Genomic DNA, 25,301 nt, shown 5'->3' with positions numbered 1-25,301 from the left:
ACCCGCCCCAGGGGCATAGCCAGAGGAGGCCAGGGAGTAAGGGAGGGGAAGAGAGAGGGGGTCAGTGGAGCAGATCCAGGATCTGGGAAGGGGCTTGGGAGGGACCCGGTCATGCAAATAGCACCTTCCCAGGGAGAGAAGCCCTTCAAGTGGGGTTTTCTCAGAATCCCTACTTCCTTTGGGAATTTAGGGATCTCACATGGCTAAGTATGTGTTGGTGTGTGTGTGTGTGTGTGTGTGTGTGTGTATTGTTTTGGGGAAAGGGGAAGTAAGTTCTTCTGGGTTTATCTGGGGGCGGGGAGGTTAATCAGACGCAATTCTCAAGAAATGCCTTCTGTGGCGAAGTCCTCTAGGTCGTTGGTGGAGATGATGCCCAGGCGTGGGGCATCTCCCCCCTCTTCCCCCAGGCTTGGGGAAGGAGCATCAGGGCGCTGGCCTGCGGAGTGCCGGGTGGGGTCGCCGCGAGCCCTAGGGCCCAGCTGGAGCTGCAGGCCGGCCTCGCGGGCCCTCCGGGGCCCGGGCCCAGCTGCCTCGGGGGTGTGAGGGCCCTGACTTAGGAAGGTGGGGGCAGACAGCTGAGAGGAGCAGCGCAGAGGCATCAAGGCCGTCACGGGCAGGGGCCGGAAGTGGGGGTACAGCATGTAGGGAGCATCCGGAGTATCTGGCGGGGGTGGCTCCGGGGAGCCCCCCTCCGAGGTTGGGATGGAGACCTTGACGTATTTGCCCGTCTCGGGGTCATAGAAGGTCTTGATTCTCACCTGGAGTGGCAGATCGAAGACAAAGTACTCTCCAGATTGGGGGTCTTGGAGAACCTTCTGGGTGGCAGGGTAAGGGGGCAGGGGAGTAAGGGACTGGGATCCCCCAGGCTGCCTCCTGATGGGCTCTGAGAAGGCAGACACTGAGTGGCGGTGGATGGGAGGGGGCAAGGAGCGGACCCCAGGGCACCTGGGTCGGGGCCTCTCTCCGGGGGCTGGTGGCCCTCGTTCAAGGTCCTCCAGGCACGGCTTTTCTTCCAGGGGTTCGCCATGCTTTTCTTGCAGTTGGTCGGTCTTCCTCCTCTTGCTGGCCAGCTTTTTTGCCCGCCGCAGGGCCTTCTCTGTTTTGGGTGGGACTGCAGGAGGCTTGCTGGCGGCCCTCTCCAGCGGGGCGGGAAGTTCTGGTTTCTCAGGGAGGCCTGCTGAGCCGGCGGCCGCGTCCAGCACCAAGCCTCTTGGAGAAAGTGTCCTGAGGTCTTCTGCAGGTGGCTCGAGTTGGGGGTCCGAGCCAGCCTCCCACGTGAGGGCGTGGGTCAGGTCCTCCCTGCGGGCCACCCTGGCAGAGTAGGGGCTGGCCCAGGGACTGGTGTGGGGAGGCTCCCCCAGCAGCAGGCCCGGCTCGCTGGGGGCCTGGGAGGCATCGTCCCAGACGCTGCTGGCGGCAGGGGAGCACGCGCTGCTCTCATCCGGGGAGCTGGCATTGGGGGAAGTTGCCATCTCACCGGGGACCAGTCTTCTCCCCGGGGGCCCTGCTCGGGGTGTAGACAATAAGTGACTTTTGAAATCTTGTGTGTGCTCTTCCCAGCAGGTTCCCGGCTGCTGTGGGGGTGGCTGGTCTTCCGGGTCGCCCTCAGGCAAAGCGATGGTGGGGATGCACCTTGGAGCATCTAACTTCCCCTGGACTGCGCTGCTGTTCTTGCCATCGTTTGCCACAACTCGACGTGCAGCCTCTGGGGGTGGCTTCAGCCCTTCAGCCTCTGCCACGAGTGGAGGAGATGCGATGTTCCCCGCTGGGGCTGGCACCTGCCCGTGGTCCTCTGTGCTCTCCCAGGCCATGTGCTTCAAGTGTGTGCCCTGCGTGTTAGCGGCTGTAGGCGTGTTGGCCACTTCCTGGCTCTCAGGGCCACAAAGACCAGCCTCTTCTCCCCAGCCTGGCTTTGGCAGGTCTTCCTCTTTGTGGCCGCTGCCCAGAGGGTCCTCTGATGACATGGCCCTCAGGAGGGGCAACATGATGGGTTTTATCACAGGGGTGGCCCTGAGGGTGTTGTCTTTAATTGCAAACAGTTTGTGCTTGTTCATAGTGGAAGATGGCGAGGGGGTAGGGTCTCTGGTTGTATCCTTACTTCCCGCGATCCGAGTGCCTCTGAAGTTAGCTTCCTCTCTCGATGCCTTCCTGGGTCTACATCCAGACGAGCTTTCCCCTTCTCCTTGCAACGATGCCCCCTGGCTGTGCTCCTGCACGCACACCTGCCCGTTACTTAAGGCACCGTGCTGTGTCTCGTCTTTCCCTATCGCTTTCTCCTTCTCGTCCTTCTGACTGTCACCTGCACTTACGTCATTCCTCCTGTCTTCCTGCTGGCTCTCCGTGAACCACGTCTTCTGCTGGTCCTCAAAGGAGGCAAAGGACTGGTCTGAAGAGCTGGTGCTGAATTTGGCCTTACTTTTGAAGCATGGCATGAAATCCGATTGGCTGTCACTGTAAAACACATCTTCTTCCTCGGGAGAGAGAGGCCCTGGGGAGAATTTCTGGTTGAAGTTTGGATTCTGAAGTCCTGCCTCTCTCTCGGGTTCTGTCTCTTGAGACACGGATCTCAAGAACCCCTTTTCTAGGCTGGGAGTCTTTGGTTTCTCTGCAGCCTTCCCTGCCTCAGGCTCTCTACTGCAAAGCCGCAGAGACAGGTGCTTCCTGGGGCACTGTTCCCTGGACTCTGGACACTTCCCAGACCTGGTGGTGCCCATTTCCGGTTCTCCATCGTCCTTCTCATAGCTGTTTCTGTCAGCTTCCCCCCCATTGCCGGAGAAGGGGGCTTGGGTGATGGCTGGAGGTGAGTTAAGAGTTAGATAGTTGTCCACAGAGGCTGTACCAGGGTCAGCTTTAGGGTCCATCTGGGGACTGATGTGTGACACAGAAGGGGCATCAGCTGCCCTTTCCTTAGAAAGCTCATTTGGAGGGCTCTCCTCAAGCCCATTGGGAAGGATGATCCCATTGCTCACGGGTTCTTGCTTGCCCCTAGTTTTCTCCTCGAGGCCTTTCGAGAGAGGTGAGGGACTATATGTGCTCTTGACACGCTTCCGTACATCCTTCAGGTTGAACAGCAGGCTAGGGGCTTTGGATTTGTAGCTGTCCCGAGACTGACATTCAGTGGGTTCCTTCTCTTGGTACCCGTTTAGCTGTCCTGAGGGTGATGGGGTTATCTCCACCGGCTGGCTGTCAGATGGCTCCAGGATATTCTTGGTGGGTATGATGGGGGTCAGAAGCTTACTGATGTTGAAAGGAGGGCTGTAATGCTCGTTGGGGTCCATGGGCATGTCAAGAGCCTCGTTTTCTGGAAACTGTCCCTGGGGATTGTGCTTTGTGTACAAGGCTGGGCCTCTTCTGGTGGCCTGCTTCTTCTCTTCCGATGCATCTTGTAGACTTTCCTTCTTTCCTTTGCCGGACTTTGGTTTCCTCCATGGCGGCTGGGTGGGCTTCCCCTGAAGGTCGGGCTGGGAGCTAGAGTTTCCCTCTGTACCGAATACCTGGGGCCCTGAATCCCGAGGTCCCCAGGGTCCCGATGCAGAGAGAGCCCCTGCTGCCAGCCTGCTCTCCTCCTGACTGCAGCTGGCCCGGGCCTGGCAGGGGGAGACTTTGTGCTCAGAGGCCGGGGGCTCTTTTAACAAGGGTGTGTTCTCGTAATGCTTGGGGGCTTTGCTTTCTGGGACAGGGTCAGCAGCCTCCTTTCTCTCGGGCAGCCGCGGTTGGTGGGCATTCCACGACTCAAAAGCACTGTTTTCACTATGAAGAAAGGTCCCTTTGCGAGGCCACTCCTTACCTCTTCCACACTCGCCCTTGGATGGCTTGTGGGGAGGAGAGGGGAACTTTGACTCGAACGCATTGGCCGTGTTTTCAGGTGTTGGGAGGAAGCTGCTGGAGCTGTGACAGGCCATCTCGGGGTTCTTGGGGGACTCCTGCTCTCCGTGCTTCTTGCCAGGCTGGTGGCTACTCTGATGGGCTCCAGAGACTTCAGCGGGCACCCTCCTGACAGTCAGAAAGGCAGAATCGAAGCAGAAGTTGACGCCACTTTCTGGAAGAGGAGCAAATTTGGGGGGGTTCTTGAGAGCCGGGGGCTTACTGGTTGGGGGCCTGCTGTCACAGCGTTGGCTCTCAGTCCTGTCAAAGGATTTAATTAGCGATGACACTTTGGAAACAGGCTTGTTGCTGCTCCTCAGGCCGGAAACTGGCACCTCCAGTCTCCTCTGGGCTGGCGTCAGTGGGGGGCTGCTTTTGGGATACTTCTCCTCCCCTTGAACGTACTTGGGTAGCTGCTGGAACGTGGCTGCCCAGCCCGCATGCTCGGTGCCTTGTGACGGTAACTGGCTCCAAATACCGCTTTTCCTGTGGGTGTGGCTCACCGTTCCCTGGTGAAGACTCCCAAACACCTGGCGGGTGATATCCGGGGACAGGGTCAGGTCGGAGTCGTGGAAGGATGTGTCCTCTGAGATGCACAAGCTTCGGAACGCCCGGTCTGTGAGGCTGCTCACCTCCCTGTCTGCATCGTCCAGCACACTGCCGATGCTCGAGGAGTCGCTGAACCCGTCCGTGCACTTCTTATTCCCCTGCATCGTCTGCCAGCTAGGAAGACTGTCCCCCGGTCAGCCAGCGGGTGCCTCTGGGTGACGGTTTTAGAGGGGTTAGATGCAGCCCTCTTTCCACAAAACTAGAGCTTCCTGGTGACCAGACGCAATTGCAAAGTGGGATTTTTTTTTTTTCTCTGCAAAAGAAAGACGTGCAGGGTATGAACAGGCTATCCGACTTAGCGGCTCCCTGTGAGAGCTACACACTGGTCCAGATGGGTAATGGTGCCTGTGGTGGTTAATTTTATGTGTCATCTTGGCTGGGCCCTCGTGCCCAGTTTTTGGTTAAACACATCTAGATGTTGCTATGAAAGTAATTTTAAGATGTAATTAACATTTAAATCAATAGACCTTGGGAAAAGCAGATTACTTACTCTCCATGCTGCGGGTGAGCAGCATCTCAAAGACTGAGCTCCCCAGAGGAAGGGAGGATTCAGCCCCCAGTCCTTGGACTGCAGCTGCAACACTGACTCCCCCCTGGGTCTCCAGCCTGCCCCACAGATGTCAGACCTGCCAGCCCCCATCACTGAAAGAGCCAGGTCCTTAAAATAAATCTCTTTCTGTATGTGCACATTCTATTGGTTCTGCTCCTCTGGGGAACCCTGCCCAAGACAATGTCTAAAGTTCAGATGTGTCATTTTTGCAGAGAGGTCTTCCCTGACATTCCATGGGGTGTCCCCTCCCCACTTTCTCTCACAGTACCTGGTTCATCCTCTTTGTGGTACTGAGCATAATCTAAAGTTAAGTTGCCCATCTCATCATTATACTGTAAGAGCCAGGAACTCAGGAGCCGCTAGACTGTCTGCTCATTGAACTTGTCCTGGAGCCACCCCAAGAGGGCACAATCCTAAAGAGCCTGCATCACCGGGGCCCCTCAACTCTCTAAATTGCCCTTGGGTGTGACCATTGGGAGATGCTGGGTGCAGCCTGGAAAGACCTAGAATCCCTGGCATTTCTCCCCCATCCCTGATTCTGGCTATGGTGTGGGGTCTTGGCAATGCTGTGGTCCTCCCTTGCTATGGCCCCTCCCCAGGCCTTGGTCTCTTTCTGGGCCCAGCAATACTGCTCCCCTTCTCCCTGGGGGCTCCCGGGGGCGGGGGGGGGGATATCTCCCATTCCTCCTGAATAGCTCCACGTGCTGGGGTCTCCTGAATTCTTATGGCCTGTTATGGTCCCTTCATTAGATTTTCTTCTTTTTTAAAAAAAATTGTGGTGAAATATACAGGACATAAAATTTACCAACGTAAGCACTCTAAGTGCACAGTTCAGTAGTATTAAGTACGTTCATACTGATGCAACCACCATTCCTCTCCAGAACTTTTTACAACATCCCAGACTGAAACTCTGTACCCGTTAAACGCAAACTCCACTCCCCACTCCCCCCTACTGCCGACCTCAGCCCTGGCAGCCACTGTCTACTTTCTACGCATTCGATTACTCTAGGCACCTCATACGAGTGGAATCACACCATATTTGGTTTTTTATGGCTGGCTGATTCACTTAGCAGAATGTCCTCAAGGATCATCCATTTCCATCCTGTTTCCCTGCCTTTTTAAGGCTGAATAGTATTCCCGTGTCATCACATCCTTGCCAGCACTTGTTATTTTCTGTCTCTCTCTCTCTCTCTCTCTCTCTTTTTTTTTTTTTTTTTGGTAGTAGCCATCTTAATGGGTGTGGGGCTATACCTTGCATTTCCTTCTGGGTCCTGTCTGAGATGCTGCTTCCCCTGGGGACCCTGGCTGCTTCTCCCGAGGTACATACTTACGCTGCCTGGAACAGGCCTGGCCCAGGCAGGAGAAAAGTCAAGGAGCACATGACAAGTCAGCTAAAGTAGCAAGTGTAGACCCTCGCATGGGCCCAGGGGGTGGGCATTTGGGACGGTGAACATCTGGCAGGGTGCTCTGAGTTGTCAGCTGACAGATGACACTGTCACACAGTGGCTTCCTTCCCATTGGCAGTAGAAGCTGGCAAGGCTGAATTCTTCCCTCCTTGGCTGGCTGGTTGGAGGGATAACACTGCCAGGGCTTTAGGGGATGGAACATGAAGATGCTTCCATCAGGGAGGTAGGGCCTGCACACCTTGTGTCCCTGTCCTGTCCTAGCCCCACATGGGGGACAGCGCACGAGGTGTCCTGCCCAGGCCTGAGGCTGCTGGGCCAGCAGCATTGTGTTTCAGTCCTGGAGGCCAGCCTTCTTTGGGGCTTTTTGTTTCCTGTGTCTCGACCACAGCCCTCCGGTGGGTTTCCAGTGTTGACTCCATTGGCAGGCAGACCTGGTTTTATGAATGGGAGAACTGAGCGGGCTGTGCTGGAGAGAGGAAGGACCACAAATTTTAGCAAACCCCCAATGCACTCTGCAAAAGCCTCTAATGACGTGCTCCTCAGCCCTGCCTTGAAAATCAGGGCTGCTTCTCCCAGAAAGCATATTACAGGCCTTTTAGGGGGCAGAGGACATCTGCTTCAGCCCTCGGGCGCTGCTGGCTGGCCAGCCTCACTCCCTTCCTCACAGGCTTCCCCTTCTAGGCGGCACACCTCTGGTCACAGGGGTGGGAGCATTTGGATGTCAGGGGAAGTTCTGGCCTTTCTGATCAAAGGAACAATCCCTGTGGTCTCCACCCTGTTGACGCCCTCTCTTCCTGCTTTGCACGGGGACACAAATCCTGGAATGGAGTGTGTTTGTTTGCTAGAGCTGACACAACGAAGTACCACAAAGTGCTGGCTTACACAACAGAAAGTATCTCCTGGTGCTAGAGGCTGGAAGTCCCAGATCGAGGTGTCAGTCGGGTTAAGTCCTTTTGCAGGCTGCAGGGAAAGGGTCTGTTCCAAGCCGTTCTTCTTGGTTTGTAGATGCCCATCTTCTGTGTCTTCTCACTGTCTTTCCTGTGTTTCTCTTTGTCCAAACTTCCCCTTTTTATAAAAGCATCAATCCTTTAGGATTAGAGCCCACCCTAATGATCTCATCTTAACTAATTACAGCTGCCATGACCCTATTTCCAAGTAAGATCTCATTCTGAGGTCCTGGGGGTTAGGACTTCAACATGTGAAAATTTGGGGAATACAACTCAGCTCACAACACCGAGGCCTTCAGTTTGCAATCTTGAGGAACGAGCAATGACAATTAAAGACCAATATGCTGAGGACGACCTGGTGGGCAGGACAGTCCTGGGTCATCAATGACATGGCTGAGCGGTGAGTCTGTGCCAGAACTACCTGCTCTGGATTTGTGTGATTGGGGTGGGGCGGGGGACTTTAGTGGCTTCGACCACGGTGAGTCAAGTTTTCTGGATCTTGAGGTCCTGCCAATACAGTCAGGGAGGCTTCCGGCATCCTGAATGCTGGGGTCTTGGTCTTGGCAATGGCTGTGCTCCGTAATGGTAATACTGGGGTTTCCATACTTCCACATATACGTGAAAATAGGACAGTAGAGATTTAAATTTAGAGTCTTAAAGTAAGCAACTCCCAGCCAATTAAATACCACCCCCATTAGCAGATATTTGTTATTTTTTGAACGCTCAGCTTCCATCCATCTCCTCTGAGTAAAAGCACTTGATAACTTTGGGACAATTTCCTGTCTCCGCTGTGGTTACTCTTGGTGGGATTGAAAGTTCAAGGTGCCTGCCGAGATCTCCCCGGGTCCAGAGCAGACGTGAGACCCAGGCCAGGTCCTTTGTACTGTTTCTTCTAAAGTGATGCCGGGATGGAAATGTGCTCGAACGTTCTTTCCAGCGGCAGAGCTGTCTGCTCACTCTTGCCCAGGCTGGGACTTCACCATTCACCTGGAGTCTGCAAGGGCTCCATTTTCCTTTTAATACTCATCTATTTCAGCTGAATTTGCCCAGTTTCTGTTTCTGTTGTGCATGGCCAAAGAACTCTAATTGATTTTGGGTTGTGTCGTAATTCCACACACTAATAAAAGATGTTCACTGATATTTGGAGTATTCAGAAAATACAGTAGTTTCCCCTTATCCATGAGGGATACATTCCAAGACCCCCAGTGGATGGCTGAAAACTGTGGGTGGTAATATCGAACCCTGTCCATACTATGTTTAACCTATGATAAAGCTTACTTTATAAATCAGATGCAGGAAGAGATTAACAACAATACAATAGTATACAATAGTAAATAGAACAATTATCACAATACAATAGTATACAATAATAAGTAGAACAATTGTCACAATATACTATAATAGAAGTTATGTGAATGTGGTCTCTCTCTCAAAATTTGACTGTACTGTACTTACCTTTCTCGTGATGATGTGAGATGATAAAATGTCTATGTGAGGAGATGGCGGGGAGTGAATGACGTGGGCACCGTGAAGTAGGGTTAGGCTATTACTGACCTTCTGACTGTATGTCAGAAAGAAGGACCATACATGCTTCCAGACCGTGGTTGACTGCAGGTGACTGAAATTGCAAAAAAGCAAAACCATGGATAAGGGGGAGCTACTGTAACCACATTTCTCCTGCCTTGGGAAGAAGAGAGGCCTTTATTCAGATAACTTCTTCAATTCTGATTTGATTTCCCTGGCTTCAGATGGGACAGTCATAAATTTGGTTTCACCCTCCACCTCTCCCTCTCGTCTCCCGATGTCCAGTGGAGCCAGCACAGCGGCTGACAACCGAAAGTGTTTCCTTGGGTTGGTTCCATACCTGTTATGGCAGTGGGGACTGCAGGTGCCTGCCTCGCTGGGTTCTAGGGTCTGTAGTTTTAAAACTTCTTCTCATGCTTGCATTCACTGTTATCATTGCCCCATCTAGAAAGAAGAAAAATAATATTAGTGGACCCAACTGACCAACTGGTCAAGCACATACTGGGTGCAAAAGATGTCTTTAAATGTCAGTAAGACACTTGGCTTTGAAAGCGAACTGTCTTACTGACATTTAAAGACATATATATATATATAATATATGTCTATATAACATATGCATATATATGTGTATATATATACTGTATATGTCATAATTATATTATATATTATATAATTATATATAATATATTATATAATATCTAAATATATTATAATTATATTATATAATATATAATATAATATATGTATATATATAAATACACATGTATATGTATATATTTAATCTGAACTTGAGATTAAATATTATATATTATAAAATATTATATTATAATATATAATATAAAATGCATTATATATTATTATATATTATAATTATAATATATAATATATATGTATATATATGCATATATATGTATATATATAAATACACATATATATGTATATATTTAATCTACACTGGAGCTCAACAAAATTCCAGACATAGGCATTTTTGGTGAAAAACAATATAGGGCCAGTATCTATACCTTCCAATATTCATTAATTCATCTCTGGTCCAAGGAATCTTCAGGAACCTGTACTAAGCTGTTGGGATTTCTAATACGATTGGCGCAGTCGTGAATTATTTTTTGCTAGTCATATCTGACCAAAGGCCCTTTCCCATGTGGATTCATAACTCAGGTTTTGCATTAAAGAGAATTGGAGTGGCAGAACTTGAATCCACTCAGCAAGCTGTAGCACAGTGTTCGATTTATTGTTGGCAGGAGGCTTGAGTATCTATTTTGACAGCTAAAAGAACCGAAAAGCTGCCCAGGAGAATTCGAAGAGTGTACAGAATAAAGTGTAAGCTAATTAAAATAAATCCATTATGCAAATTTTAAGTGCAGACCATTGGGGCTTCCTCAAGACCTTCCACACCTCACAGCTCCTGGATAATTGATCTGGTCCGAGGTAGTTTATTAATAATATTAATAATCATACTAACTCAGATTTGTGGAGTACATTTCTTTGGAGGCTCACAGAGGGCTTTGTGTCTACCACCATCTGTCTGGCCTCATCCCTGACTCCTAGGCTGTCCTTTGTCCTCACACCACGCCGGGTTCCCTATTTCAAGCTCATGCCGTATTGTCACAGGTCACATATCATAAGCCACATATCCCGGGAATTGATGGTAGCTTCATTTTCTGCTCAACTAGAAAGAAAATCCCCTGAACCCAGAAAAGAAATCTTACTTGCCTTTGTGGACTGAGCTTGTCAACATGGAAGCAATGCTCAAACTAGGCATAGAAAAGAAGGAACAAGAATGAAGGAGACATTCCACTGGAATGGAGAAGGACTGCTGACCTTGGATATTAAGACCATCTGAAAAATTCAGATTGACCCTTTTGTGTCACTAGATAGTTGGTCCATTTCATTGCCTGCCACTCCACTGAGATGCAGCTCAGAGATAAGGACAAAATCAGTCCATGTGGCCGAGACGTAGATGTAGAAGGATGTGGTGACGTTTATTTTGTTAACATTTAGGGAGACTATCACTCTGTGCTTGGATTCATGGACTCACTGTCATTGCTGCTGAAACACACATTTTAGAGGCTGACAAATCTGCCCCACTCACTGCTTTGGGGACTCCCTTGGGCTATGCAACATTCATTCTCAGCACCGCATTCAGGAACAGCTCGTAAAACTCAAATCTGTTCATGTCAGCCTCTTTATTAGAACCCCTCAATGGTTTCCCAGGTTTCAAGAGTGAAAATCGGCCTCCTTAACAAAAAGCCTTCCTTTCCATCTTCCTCTTGAACTATTTTCCCCCCTTGGCTTTCCAGAGTGTGCCTCAGAGCCTTTGCACACATTGTTCCTTCTCCCTGGAATAATTTACTTTCACCTTTTCCCTATTACCTGCTTAACTCTTACATATGCTTCCGAATCCAGCTCACGGGACCCTTCAATAAGGCAGCTTCTTCAGGCTATTTTAAGTCTCCCTGTTATACGCTTTCATATCTGGCCATACCCACTCCTTTGCAGTACTTAATATAATTGTACTTAAGTAGTTAACTGGGCGATTATTATTTAATGTTTGTCTTTACTGATAACCTGGGCGCTTCTCTGTGGCTGTGTCCCTGTCTGGCTGGCTCTCCAGGCTACCCTCAGGGAGCATAGCGCACAGCGCAAGAAATATCTGGTAAATGAGCGAGCAAATCATTTTACCTCTGTCATATTATTCACACTGCTGACTGGCTCAGCAGGACTTGTTTTATGGGAAGTCAATTATAATTCGATTAATTCCAGAATTATCACAAATCTCAAATTAGTGAATTTGAATTCAAGTGGATTTAATTTACTTTTTGATTCCCAGCCCTAAAATATGTAAAGTCTGCCTGTGGTAAGAGGTGGGAACAGGTGGAAGAGCTGTCTTAGAGACGGCTCCCAGGCTGGCACGCTGGAAGGCGTCCATTTGCACCATGGCATATACCATTTAAGTTAGGATTGAGTTTCAGGTTAATCCGGGAGAAGTAAGAAGCAACTTCATGACCTCTCCATTTTCCCATTTGTCTTGTTAATTGCACTCAGGGCTCCAGTTGGGGGATGACTTTGATTCCCTCCGGAGGGCCAGCATCCAGTTAAATATTTGTTGAGTACATTAACTGGGGTGTTGTTTACGGTCACATCACAAATAGTCATTAACTGATACATTATCTAAATCGTGGGTGCCAGCAGATGACATGTTGGCCTCTGCCCTGTGTTGTACAGGCCATCCTGGAGAACACCCACAGCACTCTGTTTTCTGGTCCTCCCGACACTCCGCCTGCTGATGCCAGATGCTGAGAAAGCTGGCATCGGGTAGAGCGGGTTCTGCAAAGCATCAGGATGCACAAGGGGTTTGGGGTACCCCGGCAGGAAGTAGTGGACTAGACTTTCCTGTTCAGCCGCTGGGGTGGGGTAAAGGGGCTGGTGACACATCCATCTTGAAGACTTGCTTGGTGGGGGAACTGGGGGCATGTCTGCACCCCTGTGGCCTTCAGCCTGGGAGAGTTAACACTTGAGGATGTATTTTGTGTTTTCCTTATTGCCAGGGTCATCTTTTGGGGTCAGAATACCTATCAGACAAACCACATCTGAGTGTGCATCCTCACGAATCAGCTTTTTCTCCTGACGTGCAACGAAATGCCCTCTGCACAGTCATCACTAGGTTCTGTCTCTTCTGAAATGTTTTCTCGTGTGGTGCTGTTTTCTGTGCCACACTGCAGGATGCTGTCGAACCATCGTGCACTGGAGTATGCCGACTTCTGCAGATACAGTTTCCTCTCTTCTGGTCCCTTACAAATGCCTCTGCGCGACCCCAAAGGCCCTCTTGGTGGCAGAGCTGGGGCTCTCCCCATGCTTGCCTCTCTCCAGGCCTGCGGTGCACTGATGAAGGAGCAGTAGGCCCAGGTGGCTCTTGGCTTGGCTCCTTGGAGTCCTACCCTTGCTGCCGGCCATGTCTCTTTGTGTCCCCCGGCCACCGACTGCTGACTGCTTCCTCCTCAGCTCTCCTCTTCCTTGTAGAGTTTGTTGTTTTTGTTTTTTTTGTTTTTGTTTTTGTTTTTGTTTTTTTAACGGCTTTATTCCACTGTGTCTGCTGTAAATCCATCTTTCCAACAAGGTCTTGAGCTCCTTGGAGTGAGAGCCCCGACCTGCTTCGTCTTTGACTGAGAGGATCGCCGGTGCATGGTGGTCACTCGGCACTGTTTTCAGCTGCTGCAGCTGAACGCGCTTTCTGGCTCGTAAGGGTGTGAGGACCGAGGCTTGCTGCAAGTGTGTGGTGTGGTCGCAGGAGGGCCGAAAGCTCTGCCACCCCGTGGTCTCCTCGCCTCCCACCGGACTCCTGGCTGGAGCCCGCCCAGGCCTGAGACGACACGCAGCCCGACTTCTGCTGGTCTGTCCCAGGCAGTGTGGACAGGAAGTGGCTGGAGGAGGGGACTCATACCCCTCGCCCTCTGCACGCCCTTCTCCAGACGCCCTACATACCGCTACTCATCCCAGCCCCGCGGCTGAAGAAGTGTGACAGGCCCCCAGAACCGGGGCCCCGCTCGGAGGCCCCAGCTCCAGCACCAGAATCGTTCAGGTGGCTGTGTGCCATCGGCTTCGTTTCCGAGATGAGACCATTGGAGCCTCAGAGAGGTGAAGCGAATATTCCCTGCCACACGGCTGGTGAGAGACAGAGCTGGGCGTAGGACCCAGGCCTGTGTGTTCCTAGAGTCGGACACAGAAAGGGAGGGAGGAACTGCCAGTTTGTCATGGCTGGGTTGCCAGACTGAGCTGATTAAAAATACAGGACACCCAGGGAATTTGAATTCCAGGTAAACAACCGGCTTAGTTTGAACGCGTCCCGTGTAATCGTTGGGATACACTTTGTATCAGAGTTCTCCGTAAAATTAATCATCGCATACTTAAGTTAAAAACACGTGTTCATTGTTTATCTGAAATTCAAATTTCACGGGACATCCTGTTTTTTATCTGGCAACCCGAGGTCCTCACGACTTTTGGAACCCAGAGCGGGTCACCCTCGGCGGAGGCCAACGCAGTGAGTCAATACAGGATGACTCATGTCTGCACGTCACCCTGCAGTCCGGGACACATGTGTTTGATTCCCATCATCTCTATGAGGTGGGGTGAGCGGGCCTGAACTGTCACCATTTTCTAGGTGGAGAAGGAAAGACACAGAGAGGTGCAAAACGTTGTTCGGTGTCACACAGCCTGTAAAGAAGAGAACCGAGGCTGGGATTCAGCTCAGGCTCACCATCACTCCGCGCCTCCTCCAGGAAGCAGTCTTGACCCTCTCTCTGGTCCCTGGGCTCGGGAGCAGATGGGCGTGTCTTGGGCTCGTGGGCTGCAGTTCAAGGGGGGATCGAGGGCCGGGATGGAGAAGAGGAGGGTTTTTGTTTCTCATCACCTCCTACGGATCTTCTCAGCTCCAGTTTTCGTGAGAACCACAGGAATGGACGTGCTGATTCAGCTGGTGAGCAGAGGTCCTCCCTGTCGGGGAAGGCAGACGGCAGGCAGGTTCGGGTGGGCCTTGCAGAGCCGGGAGGGATGCTCTCCAGCTGCTAAGAAGGCCGTTTCGTTCTCCTCTGGTTCCTGTCTTTGCACAGGAAGCCATTGGGGTTTGCTTTGCTGCTGGGTTTGACCACTTGCCTGTAGTGTGGTTTTTTTGAGCCCTGGCTCTTTGGGTGGATTTAATTACCTTAATTGAATGGTGTTTTCACTTCTCAGCAAAGCGGAAGCAGGAAGCTGGTGGAGATGACAAGGGTTGGCTTTATCACACCCAGAAGGCCCTAACAAATTGGAATTGATTCTTCTTGGTATTCTTTCTGGGTGGTTTTTTGAGATGTTGAGGTAGGCATGCCTTGAGGAGCAGTTCAGCGTAGCGAACACGACAGCCCCCTGTCTGTGTGCTCATGGGCCCTGTTCTAGTCTGTGAATGCACAGACGGCCCACAGGCAGCCTTCCCCACCCACCCCACACCAGGCCAGTGCCTTGCTCTGGACCCCTGCCCAGAGCCAAGCTCTTTGACCTCCCTGTGCCATTGCCAACAGCCCTCCCGCTTGGCAGTTTCCGAGAGAACGCCCTTGTCTACATCGTATATTTTACAAGGTGAACGAGGGTGGCAAAATCGACTTCCTCAGTTGGGGTCCTTCGGAAGGGGGAGCAGGGCACGTGCCTGTGTTCACTCATTCCTCACTAAAACCCATCATCCCGCGCTTTACAGGTGAGGGAACTGAGGCTACCTGGGTTACTCGCTGTGTCCTAGGGAGAGCTGGAGATGGGATTGCGAATCTTTTCTCCAGGGCCTGCTTCCTGGCCCCATGATGATTCCTCCTCGGCTATCCCCAGTGTGATGATTGCTCTGTCCTTTTAACTTTTGGAAATTAGAAATTTCAAGGTCATTACATTGTGCCGGAAGAAAACATGGGTTCTCATAAAGCAAACTTGAAGGTCTTTCGTGCAATCATTCGCTTGACAACTATCCCCAGAGCCCTACTGTGTGCCACCCTGTTCTGGAGCTGGGGATACGGCGGTGGTAGGACTGACCTGGGCTCTGCCTTGTGGAACTCAGGTGAATCTCCAAGGACACGGGGCCACATATACCTCAGATTGCCTCAGATTGGCTTTCATTGGGCAGGGTCTCTCATGCATGGAAAATGCAGGTTTGATTTGCACACGGGTCATTGTGCATCTGGTTTGGCCATTTTGGTTCCTCTGGTCTGGAGTGAGCAGGGGAAGAGGGTGGGCCTACATCCTGGCCTGGTTGAATGGCCCCAGCCTAGGAACTAGACCTGGAAAAACAAAGGCTCTCAGACTGACCCCACTCTCTTGTGCCCTGGGAGAGGACAAGCCTGGCTTCCTCCAGCCCCAGGAATACAGTGTACAGGAATGCACCAGGGGCCCCAACAGCAGCACTGGCCTGGCCTGTGTCTGAATCTTCCCTGAATCGCATCACATGTGCAAGGGGTTTCCAAGCCCTGCAACATGTAGGAGTCCAGGAATCGCAGGGAATGTGGCTGGAGGAACCAGCTTGGCTAGGCTCGTTGGACTCACAGAGCCAGTTGTGAGCAGGTGAGCACAGCTACTGTGGGCATTCTGCTGCCCTCAGGAGATAGCAAGGGAGGAGAGAGGCTTTCTCCCTGGAGCTCAGCTCAGTCTGAATAGCATTTCCTTCCTGGGTCACCAGTCTGCCGTGTCTGGACGGGACATTTCCTCAGGGGCCTCTGAGCATTACCCATGTCTGCAGCTAGAGGTCAGGGGGCCTGGCATGAGGAAGGCCAGGCCTGGTCTGAGTTCCCCACACGCCCAGTGGAGCTCCCAGTCGCAGGATAATGGGGGAGAAGCAAGATAGAGAGGCCAGGGGAGGAACGAGAGAGGTGGAAAGAGGGGCTGAGTTCAAAGACCCAGCAACTTGACCCTGCTGGCCCCTGTTTTGTTCCCTGGTTGTGTGACCGGGGGGCTGAGTAATGTTTAACAACTGGCTGTCCAGGGCAAAGTTCCTGCTTTGTAGCACCGGCTGATTTCAGTGGCTGACACCCAACTGCTGACCCAGTATTGTGGCAGTTGGTCTGACATACAGATAGTGGACCATCCCACGTACGGGGGCTCCGGGAGCCTCTGGATTCTCACTTTGATAAGGATCCTTGGGCAGGGGTCTCGCAGCCCTGTTTCTGACCATTTCTGGTGGCTGGCCACTGTCGGGGAACACTCCTTGGAGTTCCCAGTGGCCAGATGTGCTAGACTCAGCCAGAGCTGTTTTTGGACACCCCCTTCCACCAGCAAGGAGATCAGGCCTGGCATCGCTGGGCTTTGAGAAGCGGATCCACCAGAGGCTCTCGGCAGATGGCCTCAGTGGACAGACCAAACCCAAACTCCAGGGGCTATACTGACCATCAGGCCAGGGCAGGGCAGGAAGGGGGACACACAGCTCTTTCAGAAACACAGGGGCCACCAAAATGGTGGGTCCACCTGGGTCTTGTCCAGGCTCTGGTGCTCGTCTACATGCCCTGGGTATAACCTCGGCTAAATTACAGCAAGTCTTTGAGCCTCAGTTTTCTCATCTGTAAAATGGAGCCAATGTTATGCACCTGTGTATAAATAACGGGGGTTCTCAACCTTGGCACTATTTGCTGAAGTTCCCCGGGGCAGATTCGGCACTGGCTGAGAACTGCTGTTGTGGAATCAAGGAGAAAACATTAGCCCAGCCACTGGAACACCATTTGTTCATTCATTCATTCATCCATTCATTCATTCATACCTTCCACATCTCCAAGAACATCTTGCCCTGAATTCTGGAAACGGTAGGAACTAAAATGAGCTAGCAATCGAATAGGCAGTTCTAGACAGTAGAAAGAGCTGAAGGCCTAGTACCAGGGCAGGGTTGTTCTTGAGCAAGTCACTTAACTTCTACCTATTTGCAAAACAGGAACCATAAGAAACAAACCTGGCTCTGCCCACCTGCTTTGGGCTGCTCCCCATGCTGGAGAGAGCTGAGGAAAGAAAGGGTCCTGAAATTGGTCCCTGAGGCAGTCACTACCTGAGTCCCCAGGTGATTAGTGCCACCCGACTCCCCAGGTCCTGGGTCCTTCCCCGGCCAGGGGGACACCGCCCCAGGAAGAGGCCCAGTGAGCCCCAGCCTCCACAGAACTGTGTTTTACCTTTTGGCCACTGGGCATGAAGGGAGCTATGTGCGTGCCTTTCTCCACATGTCTCCCAAGAGTGGAGGTTTTTGACACCTGCTTGTTTTTCACTCAACACAGAGTAGGAAATACACTTCCCTCGCAGCACAGAACCTGCTCAGAGACGTATACAGTTGACCTTTGAGCAACATGGGTCCACTTATACGTGGCTTTTTCCATAAATACAGTATAGTACCATACATGTGTTTTCTCTTCCTTATGCCTTTCTTAATAACATTTTCTTTTTTCTAGCTTCTTTTATTGTAATAATAGAGTACAGGCTATATATGTATTCGACTGCTTATGTTATCAGTAGTTAAGTTCTGGGGGAGTCAAAATACACGGATTTTTGACTGCATGGGGTGGACATTGGTGCCCCTCACCGCCTTGTTATTCGAGGGCCAACTGGAGATCAAGGAAAATTCAGGAAGCAAAATTCACTCTGCTTATCTGTACTACTCTGATACCTTCTGTTCTATCCTTCTATTTAAAAGGAAACCTATTTGCAATTTGGTAAGTGATTTTTATACCCAATAATGAGTTCTGATCTGCAGTGTGTTTTATAAACTACTCTGGATCAGTAATTTCAGGCATTCCTGGTTAGGCTCAATTGTAGTGATGTTGGGCCTTCCTTTGGATGGAGAGGTGGGGAGCTGAGGCACTTGCCGTGCCTGGCAAGGTCTGCCCAGATGCATGTGGGGGAGGGGAGGAGACCATCTCAGGTGGCGGGTTTACAGGCCAGGCCTTGCCCTTGCTTCGGTGCTGTGTCCCCAGTCCCTGCACAGTGCCTGGGCCTTTGTCAAAGGAGCAAATGAATCAATGAATAAGAGACATCCCCCTGTACTAAGTGCCTGGCATAGGACAAGTACTTCATATACCCCAATATTATTGACTGTTTATTATTATGTAATTAATATTTGCAACAACCTTGAAAAGCGGCAATTACTCTTGTTCCTTACAGAGGAGGAACCTGGAGTCTGGAGGGGTTTACTGCCTGAGGGTGTGGGGTTTGAACCCAAGGCTGCTGGGAAGGAGGGGGTGCCTACAACCGGCATTTAAAGGGGTTCCTCCAGGAGCTTCTGAAATGCCTCATGGAGGCTGAGGAGTTCTGCTCAGGACCATCCCACCCCTGGCCACCCGCAGCCCCCACTCTCCTGGTTCTTGCCCTCAGGTCTCCTAGGAGCTCATCTCACGACCTTGGGTCACAGGATGTCCTATTGCCAGCACCCCATCACACCTGAGATTCTGTGTATGGTGCAAAGGCTGTGAAAGCCTGCCGTGCCCCTTACTGGCAAGCGTGGCTCTCTTGTTATGAGCTGTGGAGTCAGGCACACCAATAACCTGATTATACCCAATAACCTGAACTCCACCTTGGGGAGCCTTGTCCAGAGAGGAGGCCCCTTCAGCGGCTCCCAGAGAAAAAAACACTTGGATTCGTTGGGAGGAGGGTGTCCCTCGGCACCCATCCTGTCTCCAGCCCCTGGGAAGAGAACCAGGAAATTTGGGAGAGGGCACCCCATGAAAGCATCCCTGGAGCGTTCCAGGTTTGGGCAGGAGAGGAGGTTCTGGGCAGGGCACCCAGACCATGGGGTCAGGGGGTGCTGCAGCGTTCACCCATCTGTAAATCGGAGTCATGGGGCTGGGTGGCAGAGGCAGAGAAGCAGAGCTGGGAGAGCCTTCTGTGAGCATCAGCACCCTGCTGGACAGTTCCAGGTGTCTGCCCCATTTATGCAGCTCCTGCTACCCACCACACACTTGGTATCCGCGGTCTTGCTCAGTGGTCACAACCAGAGGCAAGCTAGGCAGGGTTCATGCCAAAGGAATCTGAGGTGGGAAAATTGCGGGTCAGAGAGGTTGGGGAACTTGCTCAAGGTCACACAGCGAGAGAGCACCAGAGTTGGGATTCAGACTCAGGTGTCTGTGCTACATGACTCTGCCCTTCCTATGCAGCCAAGGCAGAGAGAGTCTTTGGGTTTCTGGGGGCCTCCATCTGCCATGGTGTCCATGCAGGGTGGGGAGTGGCAGCAAGCTTCTCTCTTAGCACCTTCTCTTCTACCTTCTATGGCCCTCGTCTTCCCATCAGGGAGCATCTGCTTTGGCAAAACTAGACCTGGCTGTCGTTCAGGGAGCATACTGGAGGGTGCCATATTCCCTGTCCCTGCACAGCCAGCAAGGCATGACTTTATGGGATCGGGGAGGGGCCTTGCCTGGAGAATCAGGAAGTCTTAAACCCAGGAATTCCTAAACCCCTAAACCCCATGCGCGCGCACACACACACACGTATACACACACACCAGAGCCTGGCTGTCCCTGGCCTTCTCGCTTCCTGCTGGAGGTTGGAAGTAGATGGCAGATGCCTGTTTGGTAGATGACAGCTGTCCTTTCTCCCAGGGGCGTGGCAGTGGAGAGCCCAGCTCCTCCAGGGAAGGAGAGACAACTTCCTCGCCATGAGGGACTGACAACCACCCCGCCTTCTTCATGGAATCCCTCATGGGATGCTTTACAGTGGCAAGAAAAAGAATTCAGATGTGGCCACCCAGGTTATCCTTCTAAACATGAACCCTGAAGAATGTTCTTCAGACAAAGTTATTTAAAACCACAGCTCCAGTCGATGTGAAAAGATCAGCTTCTTGGAGCATTTCCTACCATGTTTGAGAACAACGTGGGGACCTTGTCCCCTTTCCTTCCCTAAGGCAGGGGTCCTTCTCAGGGCCCCAGAAGGCTTGTTGGAGTGCTGGGCCCCACCCGGGAGATGTCGACTCGGGAGGTGGGGGTGGCGGTGGGGCACTGGGGATGCTGGTGCTGCTGGTCTTGGGACCACACTAGGGGCACCGCTGCCCTAAGCTGGAGGCTGTGCCCCTTTCTGGGAGCTTGTGTTGATAAGTCATAGCTCTTGGGCCACTTGGGCCACATGGGTGTCAACCCCTGAGGTTTGGACTGCGTATGCCTCGCTCTAGGCCCGGCTCTGGGGAGGCTGTGCCTGTGTGGGGTGCAGAGATGAATCAGAAACACTGCCCTCCTCAAGGGACCATCCCCTGTGAGGGGAGAGCAGGCAGAGGTGAGTGTGAGCTGCCCGTCCAGGAGGTGGAAGGAAAGAGGTCTCACCAGGCGGGCTTGCATGCAGGCAGCCGCGAGAAAGCTTTGGCTGCCAGTGTGTGTGTGTGTGTGTGTGTGTGAGCACCCACCCGGGTCCCGCCTGGGCACACAGCAGAGGGTGGTGGAAAGTGCCCGAGATTGAGAGTCAGACCAGGGCTCCCTTTTCCTAGTCCTGTGTGACCTCGACAAGTTACCTCTCCTCTCTGAGCCTCCGATCCTTCATCCGCAACAATAGTTACCTCACCGGGTGGTTGTGAAGGGCGGGGGTGAAAACATATCAGGAGGCCCGAGGACACTTACGCAGCATAAGGACTCAATACATGGAAGCTACCGCCACTGAGATCTTGGGCTTTTGAAAGCGCAGAGAAGGAATCCCCTATCTATCACTGTGTAACACCCGCCAACAGGATTGCCGAGTGCGTTAAATGAACACGTGTGTGTAAAGCACATAGTAGGTGCTCACTAAATGCCAGCTGGCATCATTTCTAATCTCCAGAGGGGGGCAGTATAACATAATGGGAAGGGCAGACACTGATGCCAGGCCCCCTTGGACATGGCTCCTGGTTATGGCAGCTGTGAGTGGCCCTCCGCAAATAATAAACCCTGTTTGTGCCTCAGTTTCCTCATTTGTAAAATGAAACTAACAGTAGTACTTGCCTCATGGGGTCGTTGTGAGGACCCAGTGAATTCACATCTGTGAGGTGGCTGGCAGCTAGGAACGATCTGTAAATGTCGCTATCACCCCCACCACGCATCCTGCCTAACCTAGGGCCGGGACATGGTGGTCACTAGGACAACATTGCCTTTGCCCAACGTAAAAGGGAGAGAGAAGCAAGGCAGTGACTGACCAGCGCGCCCAGGGAGCTTCCCTGTCCTGGGATCCACCCCCAGGTGTGCTCTCTCCGCCTGGTTTCTCTGCCTTAGTAGACCACTCCGCTCCCTCACTCTTAGACTGGATCTTGGCTGACCTTGCACAGCATTGGCGCTTGTAGGGTGTTCCCCTTAAACAGCGCGTCTGCAGCTCCTGGGCAGGCCCCCAAAGCAATTTGGGGAAACCTTCCACGCTCAATGACAATTTGGACTCCCGCCCTTCCCCTTGAGATTTAAATTAAGATGAGGTAAATTTACAGTAGGTAAAATCAAGTAAAGTTTTAACTTCCTTTCTCCCCCTCGGGAGGGGCTGGTGGGGAAGAGCAGGGCGTCCTGGCTGATGATGGTGTGCACGGAGTGGTCCAGGTGCTGCCCACGTTGCCGTGTGGGTGGGCACATCACTTCCCTCTGGGGCTGAGCCTCCACCCCACGTGCTAAAAGGTTCACAGACCCAGGACACAATTTGGTATGAGAGGGAAGGTAATGATGACGTGTGAATGTCCAGTGGTCACTGTGAGGATGGGTCAGTCCTCCATGGTGCCAGCTGCTCTACAGCTGAGCAATGAACATGAATCAGCTGAGGCCTGATTCATTGGGGTTTCTCTTTCGTGACCTCTGGAAGGAAAAGATCCAAGTTGCAGTTTAAGCAGGAGAGAAACAAATTGACAAAGAGGGCAGTTGCGGAAACAGTCGTCATATTTATTGTGTGCCTGGTACTTTTCATATGTTTGCTCAGTTAATGCACGAAGGAGCCTTTGAGATGGGTTCCCATTGGTTGGTAGTCCCATTTTACAGAGGAGGAAGTTGAGGCCCAGGGGCTTGCTAAGAAAGGTGGAGCCAGACTGAATCTAGATTTGCCCCACCCCAAAGCCCCTGCTGAGCACCTCCAGCAGGGCTGCTCGGAGTAGCAGGGAACTTCTGAGGCTCTAAGGGAGGAGCCTGTCTGGGCTGCAGGGCTTCTCTGAGGAAGGTTTGACTCTGGTAAGCGGACTGGCCTCCTCATAAAGACTCATTTGGGTGTGGAAAAGACATGGGCTTTGGACTCGGGTCCCAGGTTTGCATCTCAGCACCTTATTAGCTGTGCATCCTGGGACAAGTTACTGAGCCTCTCTAAGCTTTGCAAAGGGGATCCTGAAACCTACCATACTGGGCGACCTTGGCAGTAAAACCCGGACAATCTTTGTAAGTGCTTTGCACGTGGGAGGAAGGCAGCCAGGGATGAAAATGGTGGGCGCCCAGGGAGAGAAGTCGTTCACAGCTGGCGGGTTTAGCCCAGCGGGTTTGAATTCTGACCCCTTGACCTCCGCGGCCTTTAGGCTTGATCTGCCTCAGAGAAGGGCCGACAGGGCCGGGTGAGGGACCAGCTAGTGGTCCTGCATGTGGCCAGGCTGCCCCAGGAGATGGCAGACCAAGGGGAGGCTCCAGCATGACCTGGCTGTCGCAGGCGGGGCTCGGGGGCACGAGGCCTGAAACGAGCCTCCACAGTCAGCAGGGAGTGCGGAAAGCACTGGGCCACTCAAGCAAATCTCGGTTTCCTCTCCCCCTTGCCTTCCGTCAGCTTCAGGTGAAGGCTTGCAATCCCTCCGTTAGCTCAGCCTTGTAGCCTTGCGTAAGCTCAAGCCCATCCTGGAAGGGGCTCCTGAGGGACAGAAGGGGCCAACTGAGGCAGGCACCAGCATCCAGGCTGTGGAGCCCCGGGGCTCTTGCAGGCATCTCTGTGGGATTTGGAAGCTCTTTTAGGCCCTAGGCGCCTGCACTGTGCTCATCCTCTCTGGGCCAGAGCCTTCAGGGACAACCACGCAGAGAACAGAGGACACAGGGAAGGTGTCCTCACTTTCACGTGCCGTGGTCCAGAAAGGTCCCTTGTCCTTTCCTCTAGGTCTGTCTGTCAAGTCCTGGGGAGAAAGCCACATTGGTTGACCCTCTTGCTGTCAGATTCCCATTCTGACTGCCGTCAAGCTCTCCAAGGCTGACGGATGCAGGCTTGGAAAGGAATGCACTGGGCACCAAGCGGTCTTCTGTCTCCCACCTGAGAACCGAGGTCAGCCGACAACTGCTTTGCCTCCACCTTGAACAGGAGACGTGCAGCCCCCTCCAGGGAACGCGCCCTAATGATACCGATGACTTACGTTGGGGGTGACACATCTCAGCGGTGCTCCACGTTCTCCACGTACCTTGACGGATCCCCTGTCCTCTCCCCCTCCATCTGTCCTCACTAGCTTGTGCAACCCCTGGGAACCAAGTAGAAATGAAGAGGTATTTGGGGTCCTCTCGACCCACTGAATGAAACACACAATCGAGTTGTAGGGTTACAGATTGGCTGGCTTCGGTGAAATGTGGTTTAAACCCTCAAATGGAAATAAAACCAAGACCCTCTGTAGCCTGTTGGGAAATGTCAGCTCTGATGTCTCTGTGAGGGCCACCTTTCTCTTGAAGCCCTTTGCATCTCTCCAGCAACCCTGCGCAGACGGAGTGAAATCCCAAGAGCCAGTGAGGAAGATGGCCCAGCCCTGTCTCCACTGGCTGGCAGGTTTCAGCCACTGAGATTTCTGGCATAGGCTGGAGGAAAAGGGCTATTTCCAGACTCGGGGTTTCCCCTTTCTGTAAGGGTCTCTAAGGCTTCTTTAGGGTCAGGAACAAAGAAGCAGAAGATGCCAAGACACTTGCCTGCACACTTGGCGAAAAGACACCGAGGTGGGTGCATTCACCTTCTGAGGACTGGTAGCCTTCTGTAGCCTTCCCTGCCTCCTCCCCCCACCCCCTCTCCCCAGGTTTCCAGGGGATCCAAGCCCCTGTTTCCAGGACCCAACATCCCACCAGCCCTCTTCCTCCCAGTAGACACAGTTGCTCCCATCCCAACTGGCTTCTGGTCACCAAACAGCAGGCACGATTGTTCTCCTCCCAAAGACCCAGGGGCAGAAACACGCTGGACTCGGGTCACCCGGAGGTGTCTATTTATAAACCATCCTGATAAGCACAATCTGCCCTGCTCAGCCCAGGCCACACTCCACAGCAAAGCTAACCTCCCAATGGTAAACTGAACATTTTCTTTACCAGCCAGACTGGAAAAACCAGCCCTGAGGAGGGGCTGGGGCTCCAGAGCTGGCCACTGGTCCTGAAGGGTCGGTCCAGCTTACAGGCTGTTTTAACAGCTGGAAATTTCCCTCCTTTTTTTTTTTGGTGTGGGTACCAGATCAGCCCATCTCAGGAGTGTTCTCATACACCAGGGGTCAGCAAACTTTTTCTGTAAAGGGCTGCATAGTAAATGTTTTCCTCGTTGCTGGCCATATGGCCTCAGCCTTGGTAGCCATGGGCAAAATGGAAATGAACAAGTGTGGCTGTGTGCCAATAAAACTTTATTTACAAACCAGGAGTCTGTCCCACAGCCGTGGTTTACCAACCACTGTTGTAGAGGAAGCTGGAATGCTGGCAAATTAAATGTGTGTTTAATCTACTTTCCAGGATTCTTATACTTATAGTCTTTAAAACTATTACTTCAAATAGAGTTCATTATAATTGGGTTAGATGCATTGAGAGAAATGGCCTATAATTTAGTTTCAAAAAATAACTTGTATTTACTAGAGGAGTTTTAGGTTAACAGCAAAACTGAGCAATTTAGTGAAAGGTATAGAGATTTCTCATATATTCCGTGCCTGCCTCCAACCCCCCCCCCCCCATATACATGGCCTCATCCATGATCAACATCCATGGAGGGGTTTATAATCCTAAATAATAATTT

General features: G+C 51.9%; 1 protein-coding gene across 1 annotated transcript; it reads right to left on the bottom strand.

Annotated features, from left to right (window-relative positions):
- Window positions 1-320: 320 nt before the first annotated feature.
- On the bottom strand, window positions 321-4,577 carry CUNH10orf71 (chromosome unknown C10orf71 homolog). The gene has a single exon (XM_047072800.1). It carries the CDS (start codon window positions 4,575-4,577, stop codon window positions 321-323), a length of 4,257 nt encoding a protein of 1,418 aa, XP_046928756.1.
- Window positions 4,578-25,301: the final 20,724 nt, after the last annotated feature.

The sequence above is a fragment of the Lynx rufus genome, unplaced genomic scaffold (assembly GCF_022079265.1).
Source record: "Lynx rufus isolate CCGP_SWC_20201006 ecotype Redwood Valley unplaced genomic scaffold, mLynRuf1.p SCAF_11, whole genome shotgun sequence".
In the NCBI taxonomy this organism is placed as follows: Eukaryota; Metazoa; Chordata; class Mammalia; order Carnivora; family Felidae; genus Lynx; species Lynx rufus.
The sequence above is the reverse complement of the archived record's forward strand: the minus strand, read 5'-3'. Positions and strand labels throughout refer to the sequence as shown.